Source organism: Tamandua tetradactyla, chromosome 7 (genome assembly GCF_023851605.1).
Source record: "Tamandua tetradactyla isolate mTamTet1 chromosome 7, mTamTet1.pri, whole genome shotgun sequence".
Taxonomy (NCBI): Eukaryota; Metazoa; Chordata; class Mammalia; order Pilosa; family Myrmecophagidae; genus Tamandua; species Tamandua tetradactyla.
Window position 1 is genome coordinate 19,285,015 of NC_135333.1, and position 18,225 is coordinate 19,303,239.

At 35.2% G+C, this 18,225-nt stretch overlaps 1 protein-coding gene across 9 annotated transcripts in view; it reads left to right on the plus strand.

Annotated features, from left to right (window-relative positions):
* The window catches only part of CDC42BPA (CDC42 binding protein kinase alpha), a 463,135-nt gene that overhangs the window by 199,942 nt on the left and 244,968 nt on the right, over positions 1–18,225 (plus strand). For 8 of the 9 annotated variants that reach the window (XM_077168549.1, XM_077168550.1, XM_077168551.1 and 5 more), the window contains 2 exons: positions 5,930–6,078; positions 10,635–10,728. In XM_077168549.1, coding sequence (XP_077024664.1) covers positions 5,930–6,078; positions 10,635–10,728 — 243 coding nt within the window. Of the gene's footprint in view, positions 1–5,929; positions 6,079–10,634; positions 10,729–11,184; positions 11,264–18,225 lie in introns of those variants that run through there. The other variant, XM_077168557.1, reaches the window with a different exon arrangement.

The following is an 18,225-nucleotide window of genomic DNA, read 5'->3' on the forward strand; positions in this document are numbered from 1 at the left end:
CGAGAAAATTTAGAGTAGAGGAGAAGATGATTAGTTTTAATGTATATTATGTTTGAATTGTCATGTGACCGATTTGTGGTTTGATGATATAATCTAGTACTTCTGGAAAGTGGTTTGCTGTGGCACTACATGTCCTGGATTCCTTACCTTATAGATCATGTTTGGCAAACTTTGGCCCATAGTTCAAATGTGGTGTACTGCTCATCTGTCTTTTGTACAGCCTGTGGCCTGTGAATGGGATTTACATTTTTAAATGGTTGAAAATAAAACAAAAATAAGAATAACATCCTGTGACATGAGTAATATGTAAATTCATATTTCAGTGTCCATAAGATTGTATTGGAATACAGCCATGTTCATTGATTTATGTTTTATCTGTGGTTGCTTTTGCACTAGGATGGCAAAGTTGACTAGTTTTACAACAGAGACTCTGTGTGGTACCCTTGTTGCTTTGCACTGCTACCTGATATACTACACATTGCAGTGGCACAGTTATAACTCAGAAGCATTTCCAGTGCTATGTTATTGCTGCTAGGTGACATTTATTATGTTTATTACTTTTGGTTACCAGTTATTTCAAAATAAGGAAAGAAGAGAAGCAGACTTAGAATATCATGTTTTCAAGGCACAGTAGAGTGTGGTTTACTTTGAATTTAATTACATGGCAAAACATTGTGTTTATTATGAAGTGGCACTATAGCTGTGCTAATAAATTACAATATTCAGCACCATTGCCAGACTCAGTATATGTTTTACTATTCCCAACTCACAGGAAAACAATGGTTAGAAAACTAAAATTTTCATAACATATTTTATCACAGCAGAATACCTTTGGAAAAATGATATGAAAATGAGGTTGCAAAAATATTAAGTTTCTGACTGGCTCATATTTTAGCCATGCAAGGAAAGCCATTTACCAATACCCAATCATAAATTATGTGTGACTATACAACGGGAGAAATTTGTCCATAATTATAGCTATTAGCTTTTAATCGAGAACTGTTACTTAAAGAATTGAGTTCAATAATAAACAACATGAGTGGTTGATTATAAAACACTGGAAATAATTTTGAGTGGTTTTCTTTGGCTCTTGAGTTGAAAGATGTTATTGATTCTGCTCAGTTGTTCATTTGAGGAGTCAGTGCTTAGTTTGAAATGACTGAAGAATTAGCCTTTATGAATAATTTGCATGGAACAATTATTGTTAATAGTATTTTCAAAGAAGTTGAGAAAACACTAATTTGGTACAACTTGAATTGGAATCTGCTAAGATGTGTTAAAATTGATGATCCTAAAAATGTATGTGGATCAGGAAAAAGCTTATTGAAATAAATTTACAAATCATGTAAAAATGTAAGGTGCTTAAAGTCTGTAGGTGTTCATTGCCTTTTCATCAGTAGGTACTTTGTGCAAATATTTGAATTTTTCATGTATTAATGAACCAGTAGTGCCAGTGGTGAACTTCATTCACTCCTAGGGAAATAACCATTGTCATTACCATGGATTTTTATCAGAAATAGAAACTAAATATCCTGGCTTGCCATGGCACACAGCAGTTCGGTGGTTTTAGCAGTAATAATATCTTATTGTGATATTTTGAACTAAGGGTCAAGATTGTAATTTTTCTGAACAAAAACCCCACTTTCAACTATTGTTGTCAGATGTTGAATGACTTTGCAAATTGGCTTTTTCTTCAGACTTGGCAATGTTTCTTAATGAATTCAACGTAAGATTACAAGGCAAAGCAGTGCTTACAGACACAACCTATTCTGTAGTAAAGTCATTTTGACATCTATCTAACATTGTTTGAATCACACACAATGTCAAGCAGCTTTATCTACTTCTGATATTGTCTTCAGTAAAAACAAGAAGCAGGTCTTCATTTCCACACAAATTTGCAGCAGATATATATATTTTCAAACTCAAACCACAGTTTTAGCATAATTTTTTGGGACCTCAGTGCAAGTATAAAGGAACTGCCCATACTTCAAAATCCATTTAACTGTACAGTTGAGGAACTTCCACCTAATCTACAGTTAGAAGTGATTTATTTGCAGTGTAATGACATGCTTAAAGAGAAATAGAAAAAATTGATAGGATTCTATAAGTGTATTCCAGGTGCTGAATAGTATTCATTTAAGTTATGTTCATTAATTGATATCAGTATTTTTCAGTATCTGTTTTTATGAACATAAGTTTTCAAAGATGAAATATATAAGATCTTGTTACAGATTAGCCCTAACAGATGAGCATTTTTCAGTAGATTTTGATGATGAGGAATACTAGCATTGAGCCCCAACTAAGCAAGCTGTTACCCTTCCCGGAAAAGCTCAATTTTTTTATTAGTAGACATGTAATACAAAAATTACACTTATTTATTATTATAGTTTAAATTTAGTCAGTGAAAATGTTTGGAAATTTGTTTTCTCTTTTGTTATCTGAATACCACCATAATATTCTCAGTCTTACCTCTTTGGCTGCTAAGTCTAAAGTGTTTACTATCTGGCCCTTTGTGGAAAAATGTTGCCAACTCCTTTTGTAGATGTTATATGAAGTAAATGAGGATTACTGAATAGTGCTTGTAAAATGAGAAAACAAGTATGCCTAGAGAAAAACGCAGAGAGATGGAGCATCCCAAGAAGAAGAATATTAATGGAAATGATCAGAGCAAGAAAGTTATAAACACAAAGAGGCAAGACTGAGAGTTCAGGCCAAATTTAGTTGTTCAAACAGTGTCATCAGGATTCCATTTTTTGGCTTAACTTTTTTCTATATTGATTTTTTTTGGTTTTAGTTTTCTTGTTTCTTGCAGAGTTGACCATAACAGTTTTAGATTTACATTTTCCTTCTGACTAATAATCCAAGAGATAATATTACTTCTCCAGTTGCTTTGGCAGAAAATTGCTGGAGCAGTCTCTGATTAACTTGGATTGGGTAGAATGGCTTTCTGTATATAGATGGGTAAAATCAGACTCACTCAAAGCACAGAGAATAGGTTCGCTACTAGAATTGGGATTCTGTTACCAGAAAGAAAAAGGAATATTCTAGGTATGTCAGAACAACAGAGGTTCTTTACATTTCATTGGACTGTGAGCGTATGAGACATTGATTATGTTACTTGTCTTTATATCCCTTATATTCTTCACTCTTACAGAGTATAATAGTATTTTTCAAACTGTAGATTGTGACCCATTAGTGGGCTCATAAAATCAATTTAGTGGGTTATAACCACATTTTAATACATGGAATGGAATTGAAAATAACAAGAGTTTATGGAAAGTAGTTGGAGTAAATACTGGTACATGAAACTTATTTTTTATAATATGTATTGGGTCATCATATGAACTGTATTTATTATTGTTGGTTGTTTAAAAAAAGTTTAAAAGTCATAGAGCTTTGCACATGTTAGCTGATCATTTATTAAATTGAATGTTTAATTTGTTTACCATAATCCTGTGAAAATTAAAGTATGAATTATCATGCAATCATAATCTGCATTGATTTGTCAGCAAAATTCATGAGTAAATTAAATATATGGCAAGTATTTGCATAGCAGAAAGTATAACAGGGCAGTGAGACGGTGGCTCAGTGGCAGAATTCTCGCCTCCATGCCAGAGACCCGGGTTCGATTCCCGGTTCCTGCCTGTGCAAAAAAAAGTATAGCAGTTTATGGTGATTAATGTTCAAGAGTTTCTGAATAGTAAGGGCTGAAATTCACTGTGACATTGTATTCTATTGTTGATAGAAGTAAGACTTTAGATTTATGGATAACTGAAAAATCCACATTTTATTGGAGAATTTACTCAATATAGGAATAAAGTGCCCAGATACCAAATTTTATATTACTAAAAGTTTTGCCAAATTTTCAATGAAAGGAAGTCTGAACTATGATTTATCATTCTTTCTCCTCAATTTTAATTTTGCCTGGGCTCTTCATATCTGAAATTACTCAGCTTCTGTTTACATATACTTGAGAAAACTCCATTCTGATATTGGTATACTATCATAAATATAAATGTAGATATAAATACATATATATACACACACATACACTATATATATATATAAAACAATGTTTTATTAGGTCTAAGACCATGAAACAGTTAGAGGAAAATGTAGGGAGATATCTTATGAATCTTACAATTGGAGGCGGTTTTATGGACCTTAAACCTAAAGCAAGAGCACTGAAGAAGGAAATAAATAAATGGGAGCTCCTCAAAATTAAACACTTTTGTGCATCAAAGAACTTCATCAAGAAAGTAGAAAGACAGCCTACACAATGGGAGATAATATTTGGAAATGACATATCAGATAAAGGTCTAGTATCCAGAATTTATAAAGAGATTGTTCAACTCAACAACAAAAAGACAGCCAACCCAATTACAAATTGGGAAAAAGACTTGAACAGACACCTACCAGAAGAGGAAATACGGATAGCCAAGAGGCACATGAAGAGATGCTCAATGTCCCTGGCCATTAGAGAAATGCAAATCAAAACCACAATGAGATATCATCTCACACCCACCAGAATGGCCATTATCAACAAAACAGAAAATGACAAGTGCTGGAGAGGATGCGGAGAAAGGGGTACACTTATCCACTGTTGGTGGGAATGTCAAATGGTGCAACCACTGTGGAAGGCAGTTTGGCGGTTCCTCAAAAAACTGAATATAGAATTGCCATACGACCCAGCAATACATTTGCTAGGTATCTACTCAAAGGACTTAAGGGCAAAGACACAAACGGACATTTGCACACCAATGTTTATAGCAGCATTATTTACAATTGCAAAGAGATGGAAACAGCCAAAATGTCCATCAACAGAAGAATGGCTAAACAAATTGTGGTATATACATACAATAGAATATTATGCAGCTTTAAGACAAGATAAACTTATGAAGCATGTAATAACATGGATGGACCTAGAGAACATTATGCTGAGTGAGTCCAGCCAAAAACTAAAGGACAAATACTGTATGGTCCCACTGATGTGAACGGACATTCGAGAATAAACTTGGAATATGTCATTGGTAACAGAGTCCAGCAGGAGTTAGAAACAGGGTAAGATAATGGGTAATTGGAGCTGAAGGGATACAGACTGTGCAACAGGACTAGATACAAAAACTCAAAAATGGACAGCACAATAATACCTAAGTGTAAAGTAATCATGTTAAAACACTGAATGAAGCTGCATCTGAGCTATAGGTTTTTTTATTTTACTATTATTATTACTTTTATTTCTTTTCTCTATATTAACATTCTATATCTTTTCCTGTTGTGTTGCTAGTTCCTCTAAACCGATGCAAATGTACTAAGAAACGATGATCATGCATCTATGTGATGATGTTAAGAATTACTGATTGCATATGTAGAATGGTATGATTTCTAAATGTTGGGTTAATTTCTTTTTTTTCTGTTAATTAATAAAAACAAACAAACAAACAAAACAATGTTTTATATGTTTATGATGTTGATTATAATAAATCTCTTACTGGTTCAAAGTAAATAAGGAAATTATGGTGATGATGAAGATTGGTTTATTCAATGTAAAAAGATTGTTCTGTATTTTGAGAATTTTCTTTCCATTTTGGGAAGTAAAATGTTCAGTGTAATTTGAAATGTAGGTAAGATTATGTGGTCCATTGTTGTGGGTGATAATGACTGCGCTTATGTTACTTTTCACTGTTCTTACTTTGCAGAATGCAAACAACACAGCAGAATGGCAGTCCTGTGTTGCTCCCTGTCCCCTTTTTATTTTACTGCTCTATGAAATATAAAAGTTTGATGATGTCTTCTGAGTCATCTTAACACAGCTTTTTATTAACCACATATGTATTTGGCCGAGTGATATTTGATCTTGGAATATATTAAATATATTTAATTCTCATTGTTATTTAGTGAGTACATTTTATTCCTTTTTCATTTGTAGTACCTGGTTATGGATTATTATGTCGGTGGGGATTTACTTACTCTGCTCAGCAAATTTGAAGATAGATTGCCTGAAGATATGGCTCGATTTTACTTGGCTGAGATGGTAATAGCAATTGATTCAGTTCATCAACTACATTATGTACACAGGTGAGTAAGTGGTCTGTTATTGCATCTTGCTGTCAGTTGTCATGTAATATCTAGAAGCAAAGGACTGTTTACTAAATTTATTAATTTTGATCTTTTATAATTTTCTTGTTCAACAAAATAATTTATTTTGAAATAATTTCAGTTGTTTTGATTTTTTCTCATCATTATTTGTTAGCATTAAAGAACCAGTGTTTCTGCTTATACATATGTGCACGTGTGTATTGTCTAAAAGTTCTCAAGTCTACTTGACATTTCTGTAGAATAAGTCTAAGAAAACATTCATTTAAAGTTACATGTGATTTTCCTTCACAAAGAGGTATACCCTGGCCAATTCCTTATAGTTGAGTCTTATGTATCGATAATAGCCAGAGTTCTAGATCATGCATCATAATTTCAATTGCTAATTAAGAAAAATTTTAAGGATTTGTATAAATGTCAAAAAGAGTAGTTTTTGCAGAAAAAATGATCATTTTCATGGCCATGGAAGAATTTCTTAGTTGCAAAGTGTTTGACAGGCACAATGATTCACCTAAAAATTTCTCCACAATTGGGGATTATATTATATACAGTTCAGCATAGTCTAAAAAGAAAAAAGGGGCCTACTTACCAAATTTTTTTTTTATGTGTGTAGTGGCTTTAATCATAATCGCTGTTCTAGTTTGCTAGCTGCCAGAATGCAGTGTACCAGAAACGGAATGGCTTTTAAAAAGGGGAATCTAACAAGTTGCTAGCTTACAGTTCTAAGGCCGAGAAAATGTCCCAATTAAAGCAAGTCTATAGAAATGTCCAATCAAAGGCATCCATGGAAAGGTGCCTTGGTTCAAGAAGGCCGATGAAGTTCAGGGTCTCTCTCTCTCTCTCTCTCTCAAGTAAGAAGGCACATGGCAAACACAGAGTTTCTCATCTGGAAAGGCACATGGTGAACACGGTCAGGGTTCCTCTGTCATCTGGAAGGGCACATGGCGAACACAGCATCATCTGCTAGCTTCTTCTCCTGGCTTCCTGTTTCAAGAACCTCCCCAGGAGGCATTTTCCTTCTTCATCTCCAAAGGTTGCTCGTTGGTGGACTCTGCTTCTCGTGGCTATGTCATTCTGCTCTGCTCTCTCTGAATCTCCTAGAAGTGTTTCCTCTTTTATAGGACTCCAATGAACCAATCAAGACCCACCCAAATGGGTGGAGATATACCTTCACCTAATCCAGTTTAACAACCACTCTTGGCTAAATCACATCATCTAGGGAGATGGTCTGATTACAGTTTCAAACATACGGTATTGAATAGGGATTATTCTACCTTTATGAAGTGGGATTTTGATTAAAACATGGCTTTTCTAGGGGGGCGTACATCCTTTCAAACCAGCACAATCCCCAAAAAGCTGGAAGCAACTAAGGTGCTCTGTCATAGACAAATGGATTAACAAATTGTGGCATATCTACACAATGTAACCCTGTTCAGCAATAAAAAGAAATGAGTTGTCAAGCCACATAAAGACATGGAGGAATCCTAAATGCATTTCGCTAAGTGCAAAAAGAGCTAACCTGAAAAGGCTACATACTGTCTGATTTCAACCATATGGAAAAAGGCAAAACTATAAAGATAGTAAAAAATCACTAGTTGGCAGAGGTGAGGGGGTTAGGGGAGGGATGAATAAGTACAAGGCATTTTTAGGGTAGTGAAACTATTCTGTATGATACTGTAATAGTAGATACATGATATTATGCATTTGTCAAAACCCATCAAGTACATAACTCTGAGTGAACACTATGAACTTATTATATTATCATAGCAATATTGGTTTGTCAATTGTAACAAATGTACCACACTAATGAAAGATGTTAATAATGGGGGAAACAAGAAGTGGGGAATGCTATGTAGAAATTCCATGTATTTTCTGTGTAGTTTTTCAGTAAATATAAAACTGCTCTAAAAATACAGTTTATTATTATTTTTTCCAAATTGTTTTTATACAGGATTGCCCCTATGCCTGTTGACAAAGGTTAAAAATCCCTTGTTGAATAACTTGTTCATAGTAATTTATGTGTGATAAAAACTTTAAAGCCTATTGGATAGTTCAAAAGCAGCCTTACATTTTAAAAGGAAAGAAATAAAGTAAGAGAGTCATTACATAGTTATTGGTAAATTAATCAGTGAGAAAATGTTTTGGTTGAGAAAAATGCCAGGAAAAGAAAGAGATGCTAAAGAGAAGCAAGTAAAGGAGTACTGCCAGATTAGAGAGAAATAAAATGATTTTCTAAGACAGTGGTTTTCAAACTTCAGCATACACCTCAATGACTTGGAAGTTTTGTTAACCCAGATTGTTGGGCCCCAACTCCAGAGTTTCTGATTTAGTAGATGAATGGGCTGGAGAATCGTCATTTCTAACAAGTTCATAGGTGCTACTGTAGCTGCTGGTAAAGGGGCCACACTTTGAGAACCACTGCTTTAAAACAGATGTGACTCTTCTTTGTAAGTTGTGGGTAATGAGAGTGATCCCTATGAAGGACGTGTGTGGGAAGAAGAGAAAATTTGTTTCAGTGTTTTTAAAGATGTAGGTATCTTATGCTGATTGATTTAGTTTAGTAATGAAGTCTAGGTCATTTTAAAAGAAGAATATTTTGATTTAAAAAAATCTGTATTTTACCAGATCTCAAATTGGCTCTGGATTTGGATTTTAAGGGAGTGTCCTTTCTTTTTAATCATTAATTTGCTTAAGTGCAGTATTTGGGAGTAGACGTTATTATACCTCGTGATGTGTGAGATATGTATGACTCAGATTGATAAAAGTATCTGTCAAATGATAGATATGGTAGAGTAAATCGTAAGTGTAGGCTGAAAACAGTCACAACTTAATTTTTACGCTTGTTAACTAAGTTTAGCATTAGATTTGTTGTGCAGATTATTGGCTAGAACTTCAAAAATGTGAGCAATCAAAGATACAGAATCCTACTAGAACAACAAAGGAAAAACAAGTTTGATCTGACTAGAGTGTTTTTGGTTATCATATGGCTTAGTTTTAGATAAAAATAGAAAGATGAGGGTTTTTGTGATGGTTTTCAAATCAGGGTTTTGATTTGCATTTCCTTGATGACTAACGTTGAATATGTTTTCACATGCTTCTGTTGGCCATTTGTGTGTCTTCGTTGGAAAAATGTCTGCTCAAATCCTTTGCTCATTTAAAAAATTGTCTTTTTATTATTGAGTTGTTAGCATAGTGTTTTTATTTTTGAGTTGTAAGCATTCTTTATATATTCTAGATACAAGTCCCTGATCAGATATATGATTTACAAATATTTTCTCCCATTCTGTGGGTTGTCTTTTCACTTTCTTGATGGTGTACTTTGAAGTATAAAAGTTTTTGATTTTGATGAAATCCAATTTCTCTGTTTTTCTCTTTTGTTGCTTATGCTTTTGATATCATATCTAAGAATCCATTGCCAAATCTGGGGTCATAAATATTTGCCTCTGTATTTTCTTCTAAAAGTTTTGTAGTTTAAGCTCTTTTATTTAGATCTTTGATCCATTTTAAGTTAATTTTTATATATGGTGTGAAGTAAGGGGCTAACTTCATTCTTTTGCATGTGGCTATCTGCTAGTCCCTGCACCATTTTATTGAAAAGACTATTCTTCCTGCATTGAAAGGTTTTGGCGTTCTTGTGGAAAACCAGTTGACCATAGACACATGAGGTTATTTCTGGCATCTTAAGTCTGTTCCATTGATTTCTGTGCCTGTCCTTATGCCAGTCTCATACTGGGAACCCAATGATAAATGCTGACTTTTGCCCCTCCTGGGAAGATAGCTGTCCAAGTGGGAGCTGGGAGAAGACAGATCTTGTGTTCTTGGCTGCGTCAGTCTGGAGTGGAGTTTCTGTTTAATTAATCAGGAAGTAAGGGGAAAGTGTAAGGGGTCTTGGTTTCAACACCACAGATTCTTCCAAAAACAAATGCAAAAAGTAATATGATGGTTTTTATTGTCTAGATTTTGATATTTTATAAGCCATTATTCTCTCAGACACTTAACATACACAAATAGTAAAAGGTCTGTATAGTATAGATCATGTATTGGGCAGTTGTTACAATTGTTTTCCAAAATCAGCTCTATGAAGCAATTCCTTAGTGTTACCATTACCTACAGTGCTTGAGGATTTGTCTATTTGCAGTTATATGTGAGGTCCAGGAGATATATTTTATCCCTATCCAATTTTAAAGGACTAGATGTTAGTATGTTTTGTGACTTTTTTTGTATACATAATGTTGGCCTTCCATAGTCACATTAGAAGCTCTGTAAATTTACAGGGAGGATGGTAAGATTGATTTAGTCTAAATGAAAATTACCGTAGAATATTTTATCTGAAGAAGAATGCAGAAATTGCATGTGCTTGGGAAAGTTTTAACATTAATCAAAGTCGTGATTTGAACCCAGAGAATAGTCAAATAGATGTTCTTAAAATATAAATTTTAAAAGAAATTTAGATTTTCATACAAAAAGGTTATCTTACCTAGTAATTAATTGTGTTTATTTCTTCCAACTAAAAATTGAATATATTTATTTTTTTGCAGGGACATTAAACCTGACAATATATTAATGGATATGAATGGACATATTCGATTAGCAGATTTTGGGTCTTGTCTGAAGCTGATGGAAGATGGAACGGTAGAGGAAAATCTTAAATTATTTTATCCGTAGACATATCCCTTGTTACATGTTTTCCATATATGTTTTAGAATCATCTATTTATGCTATCTATTTATCCATCCATCCATTTGCCTGTCTTCGTTTCACCTCCTTCTGAAACAAAGGAATTTAGGAATACTTATCCACAGTAGGGCTTATCTATAAAGTAATATGCTATTTTCAGCTGCTTATATTAAAGATCTTATGCTTGATACAGTATACCTCTTAGACGACCCTTCTTTGTTTCTTCCTTAGCTAATATCTGGTGATTATTGTACCTGAGATAATTTTTAAGTTTCCAGAGGAGTAAGAAAATAACATTACATGAAAAAAGAAAAATATATCTTGTTCCTTATTTTTATTCCTTTTATCTTTCCTACCTAGTTGTCTAGTTGTTGTGAGGGATAATGTTGATCAAATGCATCCTTTTCTCAGGAAGTCCTATAGAGTGAATGAATCTGATGTTGCTGTTTGCTTGACTTCTCCAACCCTAAGCCCCTTTATTCACATAAAAGTATGTATGTCCAAATTCTATTCTTTTATATGTGTGTTTTGTAGTTCAGTTTCCAAGCTGCATAGCAGAGGTCTAAATATATATCAGTTTAATTGGCAGAAGCTTTTTTGAAGAGCAGTTTATTATGATGCATTTTAAAAGTTATGGAAATGTCACATGACTTTGTAGCAGTAATTTCACTTCTGAAAATTTATCCCAATGTCGTAATTTCTTTTAAAAAATATTATGTAACTTCTGCTCTGGCCATGATAGAGGGAGTAATTGGTACCAAACTAGCCCTCCCACTATAAACAACTATAAAACTGGAAGCAATATTTGAGACAGCTGTTTTTAGGCTGTGGACAATGGCAGCAAAAACTATGATCACTGAGAGAAATTAGTTTATGAGGTGCGATTCATAATTGCCCACATATGGCATCATTCCTAACTGAGGAGCAGAAAGCTGGAGTTAGAGCAGAGTGTGATGCTGAGGAGGAAAAAAAATCAGGATTTGGGTCAGGTGAGACAGTTGGGATCTGCAGGGCTTAGCATTAGAGAGGAGGGACTTGTACAGAAAAATGACCTAAATTCCATATAGGGGTCCCCTCAAAAGTTTGGGCTGTATATATGCGGTATAAGATCACATGAGACCTACCAAATAATATGTTACCCGCTTGAGAACAGAGTAGATATTAGAAATCAACCAGTGCTAGAGTAGGAATACTGCTAGGAGACATTGGATTTCCAGCTCTGGAGATCTAGTTAACACCCGAGACTACTCTAGACCCTCACTAACAAAGTCTAAGTCTAAATCCAGAAAGGATCCACAAAATTTGGAAGTGATCCTGCCAAACATAGGAGCTTGAGACCTTAGACTTTCTATAAATGCATACTTATGGAGTGTAATCTTAAACCATCACAAATTCAAGGTTGTCATCCAGTAATTTTTTTTATCTACTTGAACAAGAATTATTATCCTTCAGAGGAACATACTCTCTACAATGTCTTATCCACAATGACCAACTGTATTGGTTTCCTTGGGCTGCTGTAACAAATTGCCCAAATTGAGTTGTTTAAAACCTCAAACATGTATTCTGTCACAGTTCAAGAGGCCAAAGGTTTCAAATCAAGGTCTCAGCAGGATTGGTTTCTTCTGTAGGTTCTGAGGGATCATCTCTTAAGTGCCTCTACCCTAGTTTTAGGTTGTTATTCAGCAGTTCTTGATATTCGTTGGCTTGTAGCTGCATCTATTATGTATACAAAAAAGAGTCCCCAAAGATAGTAATCTCTAGTCCTTTAAAATAGGAATACCTAGTCACATGATTGAAACACCAGGAATCTCTTTCAGCTTGGCTTCAAACAATGGCACAAACAAGATCATCGCTATACATCAAAGATGTGTAGTGGATCCATTGAAATTCACAGTGGATCCATTGAAAAGCCTCATTGACATATTCAACCAAAACCCTTACCTGGGTTATGCTACCAAATAAAAACTTACTTTAGAATTAACCTTAAAGAGTCTGGAATCCAGATTTGGTTTAGAATCAAGGAGCGAGACACTCATTCCAGAGGAAAACTGAGTGACATTGTACAGCGTAACCAACCTGTACTCTTCAACAATGGATTGAATGATTGCAATAAAGATGGAGAAAAAGTGAAAAAACAGAAACTGGTAGGATCTCATGGCTCTCTGGCTGGCTTTGCAACCCCTCACCATTTGACAAAGAGTCAGCTCACACTCTCAGTGTGGGTCCTGGCTACAGAAGGAGAAGAGTCACCCTAGTGCTCACACATACTGGGAACATGTATATCTGGCCTAGTCTGTCTGCTGGTGGCCACAGGGAGTGATGTAGGATACTTGTTACAGGTTTGCCATCCCAGAACTTATCCTTTGTTTAGAAGGCGGCTCACAGGACTCTCCTAACAGTCAAGTAATGGCTTCATGGGGCAAGGAATGTTGGCTGTAAGACATACAGTGCAATGTGTGAGACCATGAGGAAACTTTCCTAAGAAAGAGGGGACTTAAGTATTTGAGTAAATGGGGAAATTACTAGGGCCACACATGCTTCCTGCAGGCATAATGTATGCATAGAAAGGGTCAGGAGGAACCTACACTTTGGCCTCAAGCTATTCTCTAAATTAATTATGTGGATTATCTCTGAAGAATATCACTCACAAGGGTCAATCTGCAGACTCAAAGAACTCCAAGCAGGATGAACCCAAATAGACCGACACTGTGGTATGTGATAGTCAAACTTTTGGTGCCAAAGATACAGAGAATTCTGAAAACTATGAGAGAAGAAATGCGTCACATTGAAAGGAGCCTCCATAAGATTAAGTGTCAATATCTCATCAGAAATTATGGAGGCAAAAAGGCTGTAAGGCAACACATTTGAAATGCTGAAAGCAAAAACTTGCCCACCAGGAATTCTGTATTTGGCAAAGCTGTCCTTCAAAAATGAGATAAAGTTTAAGACATTCCCAAATAAACAAAAACCAAAGGAATTCATCATCACTATACTGTCCATTTAAGAGATGCTAAAAGGAATTCTGCAGGTTGAAAGGAAAGGATAGTAGACTGCAGATTAAAGCCACATGAAGAAATAAAGATCTTTGGTAAGGGCAATGATGGGTGTAAATATAAATGCCAGCACTATTGCATTTTTGTTTTTTATTTCAGTTTTTATATCATACAGAATTTAAAAGTCAAATGTAAAAAATGTAATGCATAATCAATGGTTTTCAACTCATAATGTACAAATATTTCATTTGTGACAGAAACTATGTAAAGGTGGGAGAAGTATTGGAACATAGTTTGCGTATACTGTTGAAGTTAAGTTGGCATTGAAGCAAACGAAATTGTCATAGATTTAGATTATTAAATTTAAGTCCTGTGGTAACCACACAAAATTATTCTGGAATATGACAACTCATACATAGAGAAAGTATTATATAGGTTGCCAGGGGCAGGGGACACGAGGAATGGAGAGTAAATGCATAATGAGTGTAGAGGTTTTTTTTTGGGGGGGGGTTTGGGGAGGGGTGGAGTTGGGAAAGTTTTAGTAGTGGAAGGTGGTGAGGGTATTATAACATTGTATATGTGGTTAGCCCCACTGAATGGTATGTTTTGAAGTGGTTGATATCAGAAAGTTTATGTTGTATATATGTAACCACAATTTAAAAAGAAATAGAAAAGTGGAGAGCCTAAGAGACTTTAACAATTAAGTGCAGCACCTGTGCTTGTTTGAAAGGATGTACCCTAGAAAAGCCATGTTTTAATCCTTATCCCATTTTGTAAAGGCTGCCATTTATTCTAATCCCTATTCAGTATTGTATGTTTGAAACTGTAATTAGATCATCTCCCTGGAGATGTGATTTAATCAGTAGTGGCTGTTAAGCTGGATTAGGTAGAGGCATGTCTCCACCCATTTGGGTAGGTCTTGATTAGTTTACTGGAATCCTATGAAAGAGGAAACATTTTGGAGAAAGAGAGATTCAGAGAGAGCAGAGCAGAACAACATAGCCTCAAGAAGCAGAGTCCACCAGCCTTTGGAGATGAAGATGGAAAATGCCTCCTGGAGAGCTTCATGAAACAGGAAACCAGGAAAAGAAGCTAGCAGGTGATGCCATGTTCACCATGTGCCCTTCCAGATGAGAGAGGAACCCTGGCCATGTTCACCATGTGCATTTCCAGATCAGAAAGAAACTCTGACTGTGTTCGCCATGTGCCCTTCCACTTGAGAGAGAAACCCTGAACTTCATCGGCCTTCTTGAACCAAGGTGTCTTTCCATGGATGCCTTTGATTGGACATTCTATAGACTTGCTTTAATTGGGACATTATCTCGGCCTTAGAATGTAAACTAGCAGCTTATTAAATTCCCCTTTTTAAAGCCATTCCATTTCTGGTATATTACATTCCAGCAGCTAGCAAACGAGAACAGCACCTAATTCTGGATGGGATCTGTTAAGGGAGGAGGAAATACTGAATAGCCCTTATTGCCACATAAAACCTTGGAATATAAACTTGACATTAGTGCTGAATTTCTCCAAATTGGTGACTGCATTTAAAGTGGTTCCCATAGGTAAATATCCTTGTTCTTAGGAAATATATATGACAGTATCAAATGTTCAAGGAGCATTATGGATAAAACCTACATTCAAATGCTCAGAAAATGGAATGAGAGGGATTAGGAGAGTGAGGGAGGAAGGGAAAGAGAGATATGGGTTGATAGATGGATAGGTAGAATGATCTTGGAAATGCGGCAAAATACTGAAGTTAGTTGATCTGTGTATCTTGGGGGATAAGGGTGTGTTGGAGTTCTGTGAATGGGTTTGTCTTATTTTTATAACTCATGTAATTTTGGAAATGCTTTGAAATAAAAAGTTCAGAAAAGTAAAATGGACATTTCAGGACTGAAAATTACAATAATTGAAGTGAAAAAGTCACTGGAAGAGGTCAACAGTATATTGGAGTTGGGAGAAGAAACAGTGAACTGAGGACAGCTCAATAGAAGTTGCCCAATTGGAAGCAAAGAGAGTAAAAGATTGAGGCAAAATGAATAGAGGCTCAGCAAGCCATATATTTGGAGTCATAGAAAAAGAGAATGAGACAGGGACATAGAAGAAGAGAGGGGCAGAAAACATCTGTAGAAGGAATGGCCCAAACTTCACCTACATGGTGGAAAAAACAGTTCTGAAAATCTTAGTATCATCCAAACATGGCAAATACAAAGAACACACACTTGGCTACATCATAATTAAACTCCTGAATATTAAATTTGAAGAAAAAATTTGAAATCAGCCAAAAGATAAAGATACATTGCATACAGGGCAAAAATAAGAATCCCTGTTGTCCTCTCTTATCAGAAATCATGGAATATCTTTCATGTGCTGAAAGAAAAAAAAAATCTGTGAATGTGAGAATTCTCTATCAAATAAAAAGACCCTTCAAAAACAATAGTGAATTAAAGGCATTTTCAGATAAATGAAAGATCAAAGAATTCATCTCCAGGAGGTCTGGATTCTAAAGAATGAGTCTATAGGAATTAATAAAGGACATCAAATAAGATAAATAAATGGGAAGAAAGAAAAGACTGTATTATATTTTATTTTACATGAAAGGTATCTGACTATTAAAGCAAAAATATGGTAATAAAGGATTTATGATACGTCTAGAAAAAAAAGATATGATAGCAGTCAGACAAACAATGGAGGGATGGGTATTTTGAATTACACTAATATAGAATATTAGCATAGTATAATTAGTATAGTATAATAATATCTGCATGTGTAAGGTATTAAATAGAAAGTGGGTAGTGCTGGGCATTCTATGAGAAGGGAGAAATTACATGATAATCTTGTTAAATTGAGAAAACGCAGATTATTATAGGGCGGCTGAAACATCTGGAAGTTTTGGATCACAATTCAAGAGAGTAGAAAACTACAGTGTAAGTCAGTGTAGCAAGAATTTCTCCCGTCATCATCTGTAAGCCCCTTAGGCTCAAAACTAGGATTCTTCTTTGGAGTCTGTCCTTCAAAATCCTTGTGCATTCTAGAATGCACTGAGTACTATTTCTGTCTATGTAAGTTTTCCCCAGTAAAATTTGTTCTGAAAGCCTTATTGATGATTTCTAAATAGTTGTCTTGGCTATATCAGCAGATTGGCATGCCCTTTTTTGAATTGTAATGTAGAAAACTTTTCATTTGCTTTAATTCAGTCTTTTTAATACAATTTGGAGATATGTTCACATACCATATGATCATCCAAAGTATACAATCAGTGGTTTACAGTATTGCCATATAGTGCATTTGTCACCACAATCAATTTTCGAAGATCTTCATTACCCCCAAAATAAAAATATTATGAATAAAAATTAAAATAAAAAAGAACACCCCAAACATCCTATACCTCTTATCCCTCCCCGTTATTTATTTAGTTTTTGTCTTTATTCTCTTACTCATCCAGTCCATACACTGGATAAAGGGAGTGTCACTCACAAGGTTTTCATAGAAGCAATATAGTTATACAATCATAAACAGTCAAGGCTACTGGATCACCATTCAGCAGTTTCAATGATTTCCTTCTAGCTATTCTAATATACTAAAATCTAAAAAGGGATATCTATATTAATGCATAAGATTAACTTCAAGAATGACCTCTCAACTCTGAAATCGCTCAGCCACTGAAACTTTATTTTGTTTCATTTGTCTTCCCCCTTTTGGTCAAGAACTGTTTTCTCGATCCCACAATGCCAGGTCCAGTCTCATACCCAATAGTCATGTCCCATCTTGCTAGGGAGACTTACACCTCTGGGAGCCATGTCCCGTGTAGGGGGAGGGGAGTGAGTTTGCTGCGCAGTTGGCTTAGAGAGAAGTCACATCTGAGCAACAACAGAAGTTCCCTGGGGGGTAACTCTTAGGCATCATTATAAGTACAATTAGCCTTTACAGAAATAAGTTTCATAAGAGCATGCCTAAGATCGAGATCTTGGCCTACTAAATTGGTAGTCCGCAATGCTCGCAAGAATATCAGGAGTTCCCCAGGTTGGGGAGTTTAACATTTCCACATTTTACCCCCATTTCTCTAGGGGACTTTGCTAAAACTTTTTCAGATTATCCTGGAATGTATCGGGGCCCCACACTAACCTGTACAAACCAAGATCTTACTCCCTACTCAAGGTTCCATGTAATTATGGTGTTTGAATAAGCTGACCATACAGGTTAAATTAGTGTACTACAGAAGATATAAATTTTGCACCAAATAAACATCTTTTCCTTTGGTCTCACACAAAAGTTGAAGTTTTAAAACAATCAATATCATTCTTTACACTTTAGTCTTATTTACCTTAGTCTTACCCTTATCAGCTTTATTCTTATCTCTAATTGAAATCTGATCTCTTTTTCAGCTTAACAGTTGCTGTATGGAGTAATGCTGACTTTCAGAACTGTAGACCTCTTATCTCTGATTCTCAAGTGTCAC